Source organism: Paramacrobiotus metropolitanus, unplaced genomic scaffold (assembly GCF_019649055.1).
Source record: "Paramacrobiotus metropolitanus isolate TYO unplaced genomic scaffold, Prichtersi_v1.0 Parri_scaffold0000001, whole genome shotgun sequence".
In the NCBI taxonomy this organism is placed as follows: domain Eukaryota; kingdom Metazoa; phylum Tardigrada; class Eutardigrada; order Parachela; family Macrobiotidae; genus Paramacrobiotus; species Paramacrobiotus metropolitanus.
Genome location: NW_026570221.1, coordinates 783,052 through 799,518, shown reverse-complemented (window position 1 = coordinate 799,518; position 16,467 = coordinate 783,052). Strand labels below are relative to the sequence as shown.

Sequence of the window (16,467 nt, the reverse complement as noted above, 5' to 3'; positions counted from 1 at the left end):
CTGAAAGAATGACGAATTTGGTAAATTTATCATTAAACTACGTATTTGAATAACGCCAAGACTATATGAGTCAGTATGATCTCGTATTACAAGAATTTGATACACAAATTTGTAATAAATACTAATTGTACGAGGAAATTAGGCAATTATTGCGCCAAAGTTGATTAATTCCCTTACTGTATTAAATAATTCTATTTTTAATAAAATGCAATCGGAAGTTCCTTGTGCGACACACCACAGGCCACATCGTGACATATTTTTTGCTCCACAATACACAAGTTATCATTCTGTACACAGCATCAGCAATACGTTAATCGCACCGTTTACAAGAGATTCTGCCAGTTTTTCATTTCTACTTTTCAGCAGCCAGAAGCAACGCACATTATCACAGTCTTCAGTACACTGTACAATTAAAATTTCGTCATATAAATGCAAATAAATTTCAAAACATCTTGCTGACAATCGAGGCGCCACTGACGACCATTCCCGCCACCGCAGCCGACAAGAAAAGTCTCTTATTCCGCTTGAAGAACATGGGCACCGGTCGACAGTAGCGGCAATCTGTCTTGAACGCTTGGTCTTTCCGGTGCAGTTCCTCCTCGTGCGTCATGAGATGCTTCTGCAGTTTAGGGATGTAGATGAAGCGTTCCTTACAGAAGTAGCAGGGCATGGGCTCCGTGGGGCTCAGTTTGATGGAGCGGCACAGCTCCTCGTTCACCGGGATGCGGCCTTCCCGTTCTAGCAGGTAGATCGCCCGGTCCGGCTCCACCCACAGCTCGCGGTGGACGAATTCCCGATAATCACCGGACGTTTCACCGCCTGCGGGGAAATAAGTAAACATTAAATTAGAAAATAATTCCTCGGTAGAAGATTAAAATAGTCATAAGATAAAAAATAAATCCAGGAATTCAAAAAAATCAAAAAAAAAAATATGTAATTCAGAGAGTAAGCAATACAAACACAAATACATAATTCAGGGAATAGAGGAAATAACAAAGATAAAAAATGAAACAAATCAGGGAATACGTTCAAAAGTAGTTGTCCAGTCAAATAAAGCAATATTCTTACGACATGCATTCATTGTCGACTCGATTCGATGCAAATCATGCTATACACAGCTTTAGCGTAGAATGAGTAAGTCTATATTTTCCAAAATGTTACAGATTTTCTGAAATTTATTACTGATAAATAAGAAAATGATACTCTTATTAATACAGTCAACTAACGTCCAAGACGGGCCAGACGGCTGATTCCTTTAATGATCGCATTTTTTGAATGTTTTACTTTTACATAATTATTATTCTTAACTATTATTTAATTATTATTTTAAAAAAATCATATAAATTTATTATTACTTCTTTGCGCAAGACAGATAATTCCTTTATTCTTCGCAATGTTTTCCGAAGATTTTTTACTAATAAAACCGCAATTAGCAAACAAAATTTGTGGAAAATAAGCTGGGAAAATCCCACCGTACCTGGTCCGTTGAAATCCGTGGAGATGATGTGCATGTGCAGGCGAATGAACGTGGCGATGGTGTGGAATCCCAGAATCACCGGATAATGGGTGTGCGGTCGCACAAACTCATCGGCGAACTCGTTGCCCTTCTGCAGCATGTGGCGCAGCAGCGGGATGTGGTGGGGGCGCAGATCGCGCGCCGTGTCGATGGCTTCGTGGGGCAGCATGAGGTAGTGGATGCTGGCTTTGGGTTTGCGCTCGCGGACGATGACGATCTGATCGTCGCGGTACATCTGGATGGCCGGGTCGTACATGGACTTGAGCAGGCTGAAGCGGAACTGCTCGTCGGGAGGATACGTGTGCTGCGCCATAATCAAGAGCGAATACGTACAGAAAAACACAAGTTTCGAGACGAAAAACACACAAAAGTGACAAAACAGAAAGAAGAAAACTGAACAGCGAAAACGAAAAATTCAGTGTGATCGGTCGCTCGTCCAACCACAGTGCGGGCAGCGATCTGAGATGGTGGAGAGAAAGTGGCGAGCTGAGCCGACCCGGAAAGGGTTGCTCGAGATTCTCAAATCTCTGCCACGAAGGAGCATTTTGTTCACTTTATCCATCCATTCAAGAGGAAAACAGAGAAAGATTATAGCATAAAAAATTACACAACCATTGCAGTTTAACAAGACATTTATGCATTCAGAATTTTAGACGAAAAAAAATTTGAAGATAACAGCGAAAAAGGGAAATGCGAGGCTGACAGATTCCCTGACTGCTTCGCCACGTTACGCTCTGACACTAAACACAACATTTTCTACGGCCAAAAAAATGTATTTTTATCCTGCATCTTTTGATGTGAATTTCAGTTTATCTCGTCGTCGTCGATGATTTCATCTTTGAAGATAATCAGATTGATCGTAAATCAAAATTGATTCGGTTGGTGATAGGCGTTATCATTCCACACTCAGAAACCAGAACCTGCCGCAATTACCTGATAAATTTCAGTAGGATTATTCGCCTAGCCGAGCGCATGCGTTTGTACCAGTCCATTGCCCGTGTGCTGCGCCGATCAGCTGTTTGTCAACCCAGCAACAGCTGTTTCCCTTGCTCGCATTCCCTCTCCACCACACCGTACCTTACCTTCAACTACCGCAGTAAAATGGCCCAGGATTCCCCTAAAGTCTGCGTTACATCGCCGAGCGCGCCGGCCGCCATCGGTCCGTACAGGTGAGGACGAATGTGATCATGATAGGCAAACTAGGTACAATACATGTACATGAAGTCGATGCAGATTGTGTGTGCGGGAGTTTCTTTCCCGAAGAATGGCCATGCGATGGCGCATCTGTGCTACGCAGGGGCGCACCCCCCGTGAAATAAACTCCCCGCACCATCTACTGCACCGAAGAAGAACGTATCTGGAACGCTAGGTGGATAAGCATTAAGAATTGTGCGAGCCTTGTGGTCGCTGACCGAAACATGGAAAATACTTCAAAATGTGATGGTTCTTGAATGTTGTTTGCAGTCATGCCGTGCAAGCCGGCGGGATGATGTACATTTCCGGCCAACTGGGCATGGATCCCGCGTCGGGCAACCTGGTTAGCGGGTAAGAGAAATCAGCCGTACACACCGCAAATTATTTGCTAAATATTATATTGAGTAAATATTTCCAGCAAACATATTTTGGTTAGTCAGATATTGCGATTTGATAAATAATTCAATTCATCGAAAATCCTAAATAATTTAGATCGGTTAAAAATGTTAAAACTAAAAACAGCCGACATGGCGGATAGGTCTATTTCATTTCTTTAGGAACGAGTTTATCAGACCTGTGGTGGTGATTAATTAATTTAATGATAGTGCAACCAGTATGAGTATTTTGAATTTTCCGCAATTTTTTTCCGTTTCATATGTATTTTATATCGATATCATTTCTGTATTTATTCTATTATTAATGGGTGTTATGCTGGACGTGCCACATTAATATTATTGTACATTTTGCTTTAATTATGTATCCGCTCTTGCTCTGTATCATTAGCTGATGGTTTAATGTACTGTATTATTATTATTAGATGGAAAATAATACTAATAAATATAATGTTTGATGTAAAATAACATTGGTCGCTGCCTTCCTGCGTACAGTACTTCAGTGCTCGTACCGGCTGTTACTGAGTGTCGTGGTGCGTGTCATTGCAGCGGCGTGGAGAAGGAGGCCGAGCAGGCGCTGACCAATCTGGGCGCCATCCTGCGCGCCGGCCAGGCGGACTACCAGCACGTGGTGAAGACGACGGTGCTGCTGGCCGACATCCAGGACTTCCAGGCCGTCAACGCAGTCTACGCGCGCTTCTTCCCGCGCGATCCGCCGGCCCGCGCCGCCTACCAGGTGGCCGCGTTGCCTAAGAACGCCCGCGTCGAGATCGAAGCCATCGCCGTCCTGCCCAAATAAAACATCGAATTAATTCCAGTTTACCACTTCTTTCCGTTGTTTTGAAGGAATTACGACTATTTCACTCCCTCGCTGTTTTTGTGCGTTTTTGATGGAATGATCATGATGGGTCGAATGATATTTCCACAATATATAAGAAACGAAAAAATAAAAGAAAGATAGAAAATATGGTTAAGGATATTTCCACAATACAAATAATAAAAATTAATTGGCGAATGAATAATGGGAGTTTGTTGATACGTTCACAACACAAACACAAAACTGGCAGCTGAAAAAGAAGTGACTATAATTATTTATATTTCCACAATAACAAAGATAAGAAATAAAATATAACTGGCAATCAAAAAATAAATTATTTCCAAAAAAAGTGGTCGACAACTTGTTGCTGGTCAGCGTTAGAATATGCAACTTCCGGTGAAGGAATTTCGCTCGGCATTAATAATCCAGTGCAAAACATTCCGGCTCATGTTAATCCAGTTGATCGCTGCTACGACATCACAAACATAATGCGTAATAAATGACGACCACGTCACAACGTTCCATACCCCGAAGATTAATTCCTTTCATACGGTAATCGAGAAAAACACTGATGCGAAAAAAAACCAGAAATTACACCGGAAGCGGTGTGGTGTAGCGAGGCTAGCCGTGCATTCATGTTACGACAAGTTTGACAAGCAGGCACGGGCTAGCCACCACGTTCCCTGTACCGCTGCCCGCCAGCACATACACTCAGCGGAGTATCTACCCGCTGCGCCGCGTTATCCGTCGTATGGAGGTGTAAATGCAGCGTGTACGGCGTAAATCACCTGTGCGCAGATTTATTTCTGCTTCGCAGCCTTCACAAGAAACGCGTATGTTGTTAACTTGTTGTTGTTGATAAGATAACGCTTTCGTTAAATTTCACTGGAATGATTTTCTCCCTGACGCCGCGGTGTTATTTTATCCCGTGCTGACGCTGGAGCGCGGTGAGACTCTCCCGCGGACAAAAGCACGGTGACGCTGATTGGCGAATTTGCAGTGTGTGCTGTGCCAGTACGCACCACACGTGTTGTCTACGACTACGAGGTATGGTACTCGCGCGGTAATTGTTGATTGAATCAGTTACGCATCAATTAGCTCAAGTGTACTTCACCCGCTCCTCTCGCGCCGTCTTTTCCCTGTCGTGTGTCGGTGTATGTGTGTGTTCACCAGCCTCTCCATTATTTAACACCACCGCAGTATCTTCATCGCGTCGTATTCGACGTTTGAAATTTTCTTGAGCACCTAGGTTATCTGAATTCCCGACTGCTTACGTTATCCCGAAATTGTCCCGCTTCTTCCTGTGTATTTTGATACGGTGTTTTTTTGCGGTTGTGGTTTGACGTGGTGGTGTTTGTAGGATGGTCCGTTGAGAGGGGAAACGGTGGTGACGAATAGTTCTGAATTTTTGTTTGGGAATTTTCCTGATTTTTGTGGATGGCCGTTTGAATTTTCGTTTGGAGCTTCGGGTGGACAAGATGTTGGCCTGTTGTCTGAGCGAGGAGGAGCTGGAGCAGAAGCGCATTAACGCCGAGATCGAGCGCCAGCTGAAGAAGGATAAACGCGATGCACGCCGCGAGCTCAAATTGTTGCTCTTGGGTGAGTCTGCAATTATTCCGGAAAAATCTTGATTTATATGTTCATTCTTCGGTTTTTATCCTTTTCCGTAATCAGCGATTATGAACAGCTAACAGGCAGTCAGGAGAATTTTTTAACATTTGTTTTGTTATATAAGTATTACGTCGAAAATTTTTAATGGATTGTTTTCATTTTTATGGACAATTTTTTCGGAGCATTTTTAGTAAGATCGTGATTTTTTTTGAAAATTGTATTTGAAAATTTTTTAGATCTTTATTTTCTGGGCAAATTGATTATAGAAAATTTTTTTATGCTTTATTTTTATTTAGATGTGTATTTTCTTGGGAGTTTTATTAATGAGCAATTTTTTATTGGGATCTTCAGTCTTGTTTCAAATTTTGTTTAATTTTTATTTACTGCGCACTTAGAAACCGAGGGCATTGATATTACGATAAATTTTCAAGAATTTTATTTTATTCGGGAGCTTTTTTATTGGATTTACTTGAAAGGGGATGTGAGCGGTATTTGAATGATTAAATTGATTTTTCTCTCCGTGGACCGAAGTGAAATTGCTCGGAAATATCCTAGAAAAATGCCGCATTGGAAATTAGGGAAAGTCAGGATAAAATTGGTCTTGTTAGCGCCCGTTAGAAAGTTCAACCTGAAATTTCTGAATGGCGTAATTGATTGACGGCGGTGCAGTTCTTCCACGCGGAGGATTTTTCGTAAAATTCGCATTGAATGGTAATTTGTGCGCAGTCGCACAACTGAGTGAATCGTTTTGCAAGGAACAGTTTATGACGAGTGAATAAAGTGAATAAAAGCTGATTTTATGCAGAAAAGAACGCGCGGTACAATGTGCGCGGAATGGGTGAAATGGCTGAAATTACTGGCGAGTAATCCGCTGTAAAATAGCGTAAATGCTAAAAACACCGTTTTACAGCCGGTTAGAGGTTTGCCGTGCTCCTGCTCGGTGCATGCGCAGCGCAGTGATTCGTGGCAGTTTTATGGTGAACATGTATGTGTGTTTTTCCACTATTTGTCTGCGCGATCGAAACCGGCTTTTGGTGGTCATCGTTGTTGTAATGAGAGCGATCGCTCTCTGACAGGCATTTTATTTTCCTGAAATAAGTACGAACATCGCATGCCTACTTCTTGCTACGTCATAGTGATATTAATACTACGACAAACGTATAAGTACACGAAAAAAAGGAAAAATAAATCAAGGAAAATATTTAGTAAAAATAAAACTAGGAAAATTTAGTACAAATAAAGGAAGGAATATCTACTGTAAATAAAGGAATACATACAAGTTTCTAGGATGAAATGTTTAGTATAAATAAAGGAAAAATGAAAACGTCAACGCTACGATATTGCTGATTTTTTATTCTTTTTTTAATGTTTAAATGTCTATTTTTTCCTTTTTATTTAGCATTTGTACGAGGTTTGCGACTGATCAAAATATCAAAATGTTCTGGCAGTTGTTAATGAATAAAATTGTAGTATAATAATATTGCTTTCATTTATTTTTGGGCATACATTTTGTGATATCTCCACATCATCGTTTTGGTGAATCATTGTGTCGGAATGCGGGTGTGAGAGGTTGATATCTGTACATAGTAGTACTCGTAATTACTAATAAATCGGTTCATTTAGGTGGTTACTAGTTTACTACTTTAATTGTAAGACTTTGAAATCGTAAAAAAAAGCTCATTCATTATTGCCTGTAGGCAGTGGTGAGATAGCAATATTTTCGAAAAATTTGAAGTTTAATTTAATGACAATACTGAATAATAAAAAGGTGTGATTGTGGACGTGAGACTGCAATGTTTTGTTAACCGTTTGAAATAATCGTATTAAATGATTTCTGAATTATGCATTGGTAGATTAGTAGATTATTAATCTACCGAATAATTACGTACACTTCTGTTGATGTACGAGTAGAGATTTGCTGGGTATAATTAATCATAATTTACACACTGAACCACTTTTCAATGAAATACAATTTCGTAAATTAATATAAACAGAAATTTTAGCATTTATAAATAAATTCAAATATTTCAAATAAACGGAAATTGTGGAATTTTTAAATTTGATATAAATATAAATATATAAATCTGCATTTGAAACGAAATATGATAAAAATAATTGTCGAACAAAATGTCAAAATCCAATACTGGCTAGTTATCATCCGATGCCGAATGGGAAAAATTGCCGGTAATACGACGTAATAATCCTGCTAAATTAAGAGCGGATGAGGTAGAAGAAAAATGAGAAAATGACGGATAATTAGAGACACGCGTTGTGACCGTGGCTGCATCAGCATAATTATCCCGCTGATGGACCGCGGCCGGCGGCGGGAACGGGGAAGGGAGGAAGCTAGGTGAGGTGGTCCCTGTGGAGTCATCCCGGTGGTCGGTCCCGCGGGGATGACGATTATCTTGTTTACCGCGGAGAGCAATTAATAATGCGCTCCCTCCTCTCCCTCTCGTTACACGTGCCGCGAATAGCCCGCGCTGATCGTCAGCAGCGGCGCCGGCTGCAAGTGCCGCTCACTGCCACTCACTGATTGCCGCTCATCCCGCTCCCTCTCCCACCTGATGTGGGAATATGTGCGGGATAATCACGCTTCAATACGAGCAAAAAATAACCACGGCCAATCGCGCCAGTGTCTCGCCAAACACACGGGACGCTGCGTCCCCTTTTGTTCCCGGCTTTTCAAGTGTGTTAACGAGGGAATTTCGCTATCTGCCTTCCTGCAGTGCGGTATAGTGTCCCGTGTTAAGGAGGTTTTCACAAAAAATAAATATGGAAGGAAAATACGGGGAGCGTTCTTTGTATCGATATGGGTACATAGTGACATTACTCGGTTCAAATTGGAATTGTTCAAATGCGTGGACAAGCGCATGAAGCTTTAGCAGTAAATCTCAGGTTGGCATCGCATTAAAATGAAATGGATTTGCCGGTCTTAATAATTCTTTTACATCATTTTACCGGATAAGTGCTTTACATACTGGGAACTTTATTTAGTTGTTACAGTGTTTTTTATATGTTTATATATTTTATTGACCTGGAGTAACGTGCACAGCGTCATAAAAACAATATCAGCAAATTAAAATTATCAAATCAAAAATCGATCCCGTTTTTACAGTTTTACTCCAGCTAGTACGGTACGATAGTGTCGTTACATGGCTTACGGTAGGTTTTCTGGAGAAAACTGTAGTGAAGTGGCATGTTGGCAGTTCATAATTATTCAAAAATGCGCTTTATCCCAGTAACAGTAGCAACTGTAATAAAAAAAAATAATTACAGAAGATTACTAAAGATGACTAAAAAATTACTTAAAACAGTTATCATTACAGAAAATTTTTTGTTCTACGGTAAAGAAACCAGAAACGTCAAAACGTCGGTTGTCGCTGATAACAAATGCCGCTAATTTTTGAAACTGTACACGCAGTCCTGCCCATGGTCAGGTGTGCAAGTAATTAAGTTCTGTTCTTTTTTTGATACTAAGTTGACTTTTTTCTATACACATGCATACCGGAAGTCCGGTTATTATCGGATCATGCATGATCACCGGCAGCGCTTCCGCAGCTTGCCGTTCTCTGTGAGTCTGTGAGTATGGCACGCTGATCAAATTGCAGTGCCGCCAGTTTTTACTAAAGATTTTTTCCCAGAAGGAAATTTCGTATTGCGCGTACATACCGTCGCTCCTATAATTTCCGGTCGGCTGAGCAATATAAAGTACAGCGCGCTGGACGCTGTGAAAAATTACTGGAAGAAATTAATGAAAATCATATTCCTGCATCGGCAGTCATTATTTTATTACGAAACTTCTCGTTACTTATACCGTAAATTTTGGATTGATTTTTGTTGTTTTAGTAACATGATTATATCGCGATGTATATGTGACTTTATAAATAAGCTGGATTGAAATAATTGAAGTAAATTAAAATAATAAATTACATTTGAATGTATCTCTGTGAGCGATGCTCGTCTCCATACAAAATAATATATGTAGTTATTGCAATTATAAATTACAGACGTATAGAAATAATCAGTTTATGACAACACCCTTCGTTTAACGGACAATTATATTACTTTGTAATACATTATTGATTTTCATTTATGTACATATTTAACTTGCTGCCCGATTGCATACCAGTTCTTTTATCTTTTATACTAGGTAATAGGTATACCGTATCTTACCGTTAAATTTTTATTTTTTGAGAAAAGGTTTTCGTATAATTCGCGGGTGTTTCGATAATAAAATGAAATTAAATGGATGTTGTGAAATGAAAATAGTTAAATGTCTTACGGTGCTGCAGGGACGGGGGAGTCGGGCAAATCGACGTTCATCAAGCAGATGCGCATCATCCACGGGACGGGCTACACGGAGGACGACCGGCGGCACTTCATCAAGCTGGTGTACCAGAACATCTTCATGGCCATGCAGTCCATGATCCGCGCCATGGAGACGCTGCACATTAAATTCCGCGACCCCGCCAACATTGTACGCCGTTAATTGCATCACAGTTTGCTGTAACTGTGGAGTAAAAAGGGGAATAATTGCAGGAGAACGCGCGCCTCGTGCGCTCGGTGGACTTTGAGTCGGTCAGCAGCTTCACGGCGCCCTTCGTCGAAGCCATCCGCAGTCTGTGGGCGGATGCCGGGGTGCAGGAGGTGTACGATCGCCGGCGGGAGTACCAGTTGACAGATTCCGCCAAGTAGTAAGTACCCGCTGGCATCCTCTTGCTCTCAGTCAGCCAGAAACGTGCTCAAGTGTGTTTTACAAACAGTGGCGGATGTAGTTATCGTGCGATTTGAATAGATGCCGTTTGGCGTTGCGGTAACGCCGTGAATATCTAGTGAATTATCGGATATTGTTAATTTTAACTGCAAAGGTCATGGTGGCGAAGTGGTGAACGGCAGTGGAGAGGGATATTAAGTTTTGTTAATTTTTTTGACATTTTTTATCATTTTTATCCAGTTTGAATAAAAGACTAATACGTGATGTACGTAATGTCTGTACGTGATATTTAGAATTAAAATTAACAGGCTGGTATTTTTGCGAATACGATTTTTTTCTGTAAGAAAACGGCGAGATACTGTTGCAATGGTGATGCTTCTCGGAACAGTGTGAAATTATGAAGTACTGTACTGAATTTTAATTCTAAATAGCACGCAAGAGCTTATTCAGATATTGTCACTTCTCAAGAATGGAGCATCTGATATTCTGATGAATTTCGTAGTACGATGGCATAAGTGATCCTCACTGATGCTAATTTGTCAGTCGATTAATTCCTGTAATTAAAATCCGCAAATACCTCACATACTGCTTCCATGCATATCTTTTTACTTTCAGTTACGTTGGACTATATATAGTTTACTTACTTCTTACCGCGAATGAATACGTTCTTAATGAACATTATTTTATTTATTTCACTGCATTATTTGGTTTATTTCAATTTTTTGTTTGAATTTTTTTTCATGTACAACAACAATGACTTCACTACGTTTAATAAATTCCAAAAGCTGTCAGCCAGTAATCATGCATTATGCGTTAGTCGTACACAGTGCGCAATGAAGCGCACACCTAACTGTATTCGGTAAACGGTAATAAATCGTCTGTTAATATTAAATTTTTTGGTATGTTTCTGTGGTGTGAAAATGTGGGCTTGTGAGCAACTGTACCTCTGTATGCTGCTGTCCACTGGAAGCCACTGGATGGTTAATTTTGTCTAGATTGTAATATCTGTGATTTCGTGTGAATAAGGTTTTTCTATGGTACTAAAGTTGTAGTTAATGGTGTGCTTGTGTAGTTATCTGTGTGATTTGGACCGCGTGTCCGACCCCGCCTACATCCCCACGCAGCAGGACGTGCTGCGCGTCCGCGTCCCCACCACCGGCATCATCGAGTACCCCTTCGACCTGGAGTCCATCGTCTTCCGCATGGTGGACGTGGGTGGCCAGCGCTCCGAGCGCCGCAAGTGGATCCACTGCTTCGAGAACGTCACCTCCATCATGTTCCTCGTGGCACTCAGCGAGTACGACCAGGTCCTCGTCGAGTCCGACAACGAGGTAGGCCAGTAACCGATCAACAGCAACCCTTCGCTGGCGCTTCACATCCACATTTCAGACTTTTTCCATTTTTTTTATTATTCTTTTCAAATTATTCCCAAATCAGAGTCTTGGTTTTGTGTGGTGGCAGCCGTTGCCGATGGAAAAACTAAATAAATAAATAAGATACATTTGTTCATTCAGGTCGAGACAATCAGTGACCGTTTCAATAAATCAAATAGTTCCTGTACTCAAAGTTGGGGAATTTACTGAATATTTAAGCAAAATATAATTGTTCTTTGATGTCGACAAAAATCAGTGAATAATTCAGTAAATCAACTAGCTTATTCGAAGTCGAGGAAATTTCTGAATATTTAAGTAAAACATAATTATAATTGTTATTTTAGGTCGAAAATATCACTGAATATTTGGAAAAATTGTATTATTACTCAGAGTCGAGAAACTCACTGAATACCCGAATACAGTTGTTATTTAAAGTCGAAAAAAATTCTTGAATCGGCTAAGGATCATCTGTAAATAAATTTTTGCAGCTAAAAATGGTGCGCAATCCGACGAAAATTCCAGAGAAAAGAACCGAAGAAATAACAGAGTTTTAAATTTCAAATTGTTTGAAAATCTCTTGGAACAGTTTGAATTGCAACCCTACCTTGAGCTCCGACGGCTAACCGAGGCAGATCACGGAAAAACGCGTGTATGACGCGCACCGGTGCTTGAAAACCGATTCCCCTGAGTAGGACAAGCGAGCCGGCGGTTTCCGTGTAAGACACAGGTAGCGCTGTAATTATCGACGCGCGACTGAATAGCCGATGAAAAAGAGAGCGCACTGAGTGCTTCTCCCTACCCGCGTGTTGCGCCGAAGCCGCTGTTCATTTGTTTGCTATCCTGAAGGTCACTCGCGGTAATCCGCGAGTGCTGCGCCTTAATCCGCTCGTTTGTCTGCTAGGAAATCGCCGGTTAATTGTTTAGCCGCTTGATGAATTCGGAGATTTTATTTCACTTTGCAAATTCAGGATTTCTTTGTATTTTATTCACGGGAAATGGCGAGGCAATAATGCCGGTGATGACGCGGAAAATGTATTTATATGTAATAAATACGGCTATCAAATGAAACACAAGGTCGAAGGATTTTCGTTGTCACGTGTGTGTTTTCGGCAGAATCGCATGGATGAGTCGAAGGCGCTGTTCAAGACCATCATCACGTACCCGTGGTTCCAGAACTCCTCCGTGATCCTCTTTCTCAACAAGAAGGATCTGCTGGAGGAGAAGATCATGGTCAGCCATCTGGCCGACTATTTCCCCGAATTTGACGGTCAGTGCGCGGGCGACATCACGACAACTGATTTTCCATTCTATTTAATACTCAATCACAGTATTTTATTGTTTGAGAATCATAAATTTATTCATATTAATAGTTATACCATATTGTGATGTGTTATTGTTTTTGTTTCCTTGTTAATTTGGTGCGACTTTAGGTAGTACGTTCAACAGATGGCTGTATTCCGAATGAGAAATCCAGGATCAAAATAAATTCAATACTATTACCGTTAATAATTTTATTATTGATACTGCATTACCGATTCACCGTTATCATCAATAATAGTATTTTATTGAAGTGAGGCCGAGAATACTCTTGTTGGCAGGTCCAGCGCGGGATGCTCAATCGGCGCGAGAGTTCATCCTGAAGATGTTCGTCGATCTGAATCCCGATCCGGATAAGATTATCTATTCGCATTTCACCTGCGCCACAGGTATGTCGCCAGCTAACAATTTCGCAGAGTGCAATTTTTAGTCTTGCTGTCATATGTTAATATTGCAGTCTGCTTCTCCGGATGTCAGCCGTATTATGTGCTCAGAATTTTTATTATAAATTGGCTGTAAACCTGTACAAATATAGTGGTTTTCTTATGATCAAGAGTAAGGCATACTAATGGTGCCTTAGTGACCCGGGTTTGCATAGGAAATCTCGTAGTACAGTGGTTCATTAACAGTTATCCTCATTGTGTATACGTTGCTGCTACTTTCAGACAAACATGACAGCTTGAAAACCTTTCACTCAGCCGAACCATTTAAAAAATCTTTTTGCCTTGGAAAACGTTTTTTACGCACGGGAATTGTTCGAGCACTTTGTTGTTGAGGAATAAATGCCGCACTCCGGCTGTAAAAAAAAGAAGGTGCATCAAAAAAGAATTGGCAAAGAGAAAATCAGCGTTTAAGGTTTTCTTTGCCCTTTGGCAAGGGAACACGACGGCATCGTTAATATTATTAATTACTGTTATTGCGACTAGGTACAGTAGCCACAGTCCATTAACCGAGACTTTAACAGGCTATCCGCAAATGTTTTTGTTAATTTTTGTAAATCGGTTTGGTTGTAGGTGCTCAAGACGCTTAAAATTAAATTCGCTCTGAATCTGTAGAAATGTGGTGGGTGATTTTCTTATGATGAAGAGTAAGATATTAATGGTGCCTAAGCGTGCCGTTTCATGTTCTCAAAATTGTTATTATAAATTCGCTATAAACCTGTATAAATGTGTTCGCTTGTGATCAACCGAAAGTGGTGCGTAACTTGCGTAAGTGACCAGAGGTTGCACAGAAATTTCGTAGTACAGTGGTCCATTCACAGTTAGTCTCGTCACGTAGAAGTATGCGTTGCCGCTTTCCGGTTGTTAAATGAAACATGACAGTTTGACAGCTATTAAGGAAGCATTTAAAAAATCTTTTTGCCCTGCAAAATTTTGTGCGCACGAGTTTTCGAGCACTTTGTTGTTCTCGAATAAATTAACATTGGCTATGTTATGATTATTACTGCAGACACGGAGAACATCCGGTTTGTATTCGCGGCGGTGAAAGACACCATTCTGCAGCTGAATCTCAGAGAGTACAATCTGGTGTAGAACAGCCTCCTCGCATCTCTCTCACCCCACGGAGACCGATGAATCTCCCATCCATTCGAAATCTGCGTCGTGTAGAAAACAAAATCCGTCTATTTGTGGGCTGTACCCCCGACGACCACTGATGTGATACGGGAATAGAATTCAAATTCCATCGCTCCACTTTTATTTTCTTGTGTGTACGCCTGCGGGATCCCTCACCGACCGGTGTCTGTGTGACGTCATGGCGTGGATGGACCGGGATGGTGGGGATGGGCGGGTTCTGCCTTAGAACGTTAATTTTATCTCGTGGTCGGTGATGGGCGTGGGTCTATGTGCGGATCGCGGTCGTATCAGTTTTTTGATTCATTTTACATGGTTTCTTCGGATCTGGGTTTTGCCCATTGAATCTTCTGCTCTCGCTCATTTGTCTCGCGACGCCTCGCTGGTTTTTATTCTTGTAGAAATTTTATTCTAGTGGTGCAACGGTGTGTTGATCCGGTGGAGTGAAGTCGGTGATTGTTGGTCGTTGTACGCTGCATTTTTTTGGTTACAGGTTTCCTTTTTTTTGTCTCAATAAATCTTTCGTATCGCTCCTTTATTGCCGAGATATCTGCACTTTTTGGTATAACCGACAGATCGTCGATGGGTCTGTTTATGCGTGTTGTCAGCTGGTTTTTTTCCGAACAGTAATTGTGTACTTGAACAACGATTTCACTTCAGACATATCACCTTCACGATTTCAGACTGGGGAAAAATTATGAAAGGCTGACATATTTTACAACAAAATCAATGATTCACATGTTCATATGTTATTTCACTTCACGTGTTAAGGCAAGTGACCCGACACATGATGTTAAAATTCGTGCCTGATATCTTATAATTCCCTTTAAATTTTTAGAAAAATTCCGCGGTTCGGTGTATGAACGATTTTTGTACAAAGTCTTTTGTGGATTTACATGCGAAAATTTAAAGAAATTGTCCGCCGAGACTTGGTACAACAGATTGCATTTGGACTTGTTGGAATTTTGTATGAGCCAAAACTGCCTAATCATCGTTCGCACACATTGGGTGTTCACGCTAAGGCATACAAAATGTCATAAAACAATGCAAAAATGTGCGTGAAAAATGAACGTACCGGGTCACTTAACTTCTAGTCTCCTCCTACACCTTAATAAACAGCATTGTGCTGAAAACAATCCCTCCTGCAGTGACCTTTTGTGGTCGTATTTATTATGGTGGTTATTTATTGTTGCCATGCTGTGTTCTACCAGTCGCGCCTGTAATGCATTGGCAAATTACATTACAATCTCCACTCGTACGTCTACGTTCATAGTCAGTTAATGACCTTTTTTTGTCAATTAATGGCCACAAAGGTCAGTAATTGACTACGGGCCAGATTCTTACATTTAGTTATTTAGTTCGCCATATCTCTGCAACCAGATGTTCCTCGCGTAAACGGTTTTCAGAACCATGTGTACAAAATTACAAATCATAATTATAGCTTTAGAATGACATAAAGTATTACGACAAAGTGATTCGGAGTGCGCGAAAGCAAAATTTTTAGAGTGCATGTGTACCATTTTTGAAAGCATGTACCCTGCCATTTTCCTTAATTCAAGACCGAAATCTCAGAAAACCAGAGGATGACCTCATCACGTTAGTCGCCGGTACGCTCAAACAACCTTATCTGGTCAATCTCCATTACTCGCACGTCTCAGATAACTGCACCCGTACATATAACAAGCGGCACCGCCCCGATACGCCAATGTCGTAAAATTCTTAAAACGCAGCAGAGGAATTACTCGTGCTTGCCGTTCGTCGCACTACTGAATCAGTAGTACTGATTCTGGGATGCTGTACAGTGTATACTCCGCTGATGAGAAGAAGCAGCTGACCGTGGGCCGTTCAACACACCGACATCCTGCCGCGGACGACCGGTTTGACCACCGCGGCCATCTACCATGTAGCGGCTGCCGACTTCCGGGTTGGACACTCGCCTGACGGGTTTTGTAATAGTCT

General features: G+C 41.1%; 3 protein-coding genes across 3 annotated transcripts; 2 read left to right on the top strand and 1 right to left on the bottom strand.

The window, feature by feature from the left end:
• Positions 1 to 271: 271 nt before the first annotated feature.
• On the bottom strand, positions 272 to 1,912 carry LOC129602840 (aprataxin-like). Its single transcript, XM_055502006.1, has 2 exons — positions 1,478 to 1,912; positions 272 to 819 (listed from the first exon to the last, which is right to left on the bottom strand). The coding sequence occupies exons 1-2, from the start codon at positions 1,827 to 1,829 to the stop codon at positions 443 to 445; spliced, it is 729 nt and encodes a 242-aa protein (XP_055357981.1). The 5' UTR covers positions 1,830 to 1,912; the 3' UTR covers positions 272 to 442.
• Positions 1,913 to 2,342: 430 nt separating this feature from the next.
• On the top strand, positions 2,343 to 4,067 carry LOC129594329 (2-iminobutanoate/2-iminopropanoate deaminase-like). The gene is made up of 3 exons (XM_055491016.1): positions 2,343 to 2,685; positions 2,981 to 3,061; positions 3,652 to 4,067. Exons 1-3 carry the CDS (start codon positions 2,489 to 2,491, stop codon positions 3,899 to 3,901), a joined length of 528 nt encoding a protein of 175 aa, XP_055346991.1. The 5' UTR covers positions 2,343 to 2,488; the 3' UTR covers positions 3,902 to 4,067.
• A 657-nt stretch (positions 4,068 to 4,724) lies between these two features.
• LOC129580924 (guanine nucleotide-binding protein G(q) subunit alpha-like) lies at positions 4,725 to 15,040 on the top strand. Its single transcript, XM_055471692.1, has 8 exons — positions 4,725 to 4,966; positions 5,280 to 5,518; positions 9,826 to 10,010; positions 10,073 to 10,227; positions 11,320 to 11,578; positions 12,734 to 12,887; positions 13,219 to 13,326; positions 14,387 to 15,040. The coding sequence occupies exons 2-8, from the start codon at positions 5,398 to 5,400 to the stop codon at positions 14,467 to 14,469; spliced, it is 1,065 nt and encodes a 354-aa protein (XP_055327667.1). The 5' UTR covers positions 4,725 to 4,966; positions 5,280 to 5,397; the 3' UTR covers positions 14,470 to 15,040.
• Positions 15,041 to 16,467: the final 1,427 nt, after the last annotated feature.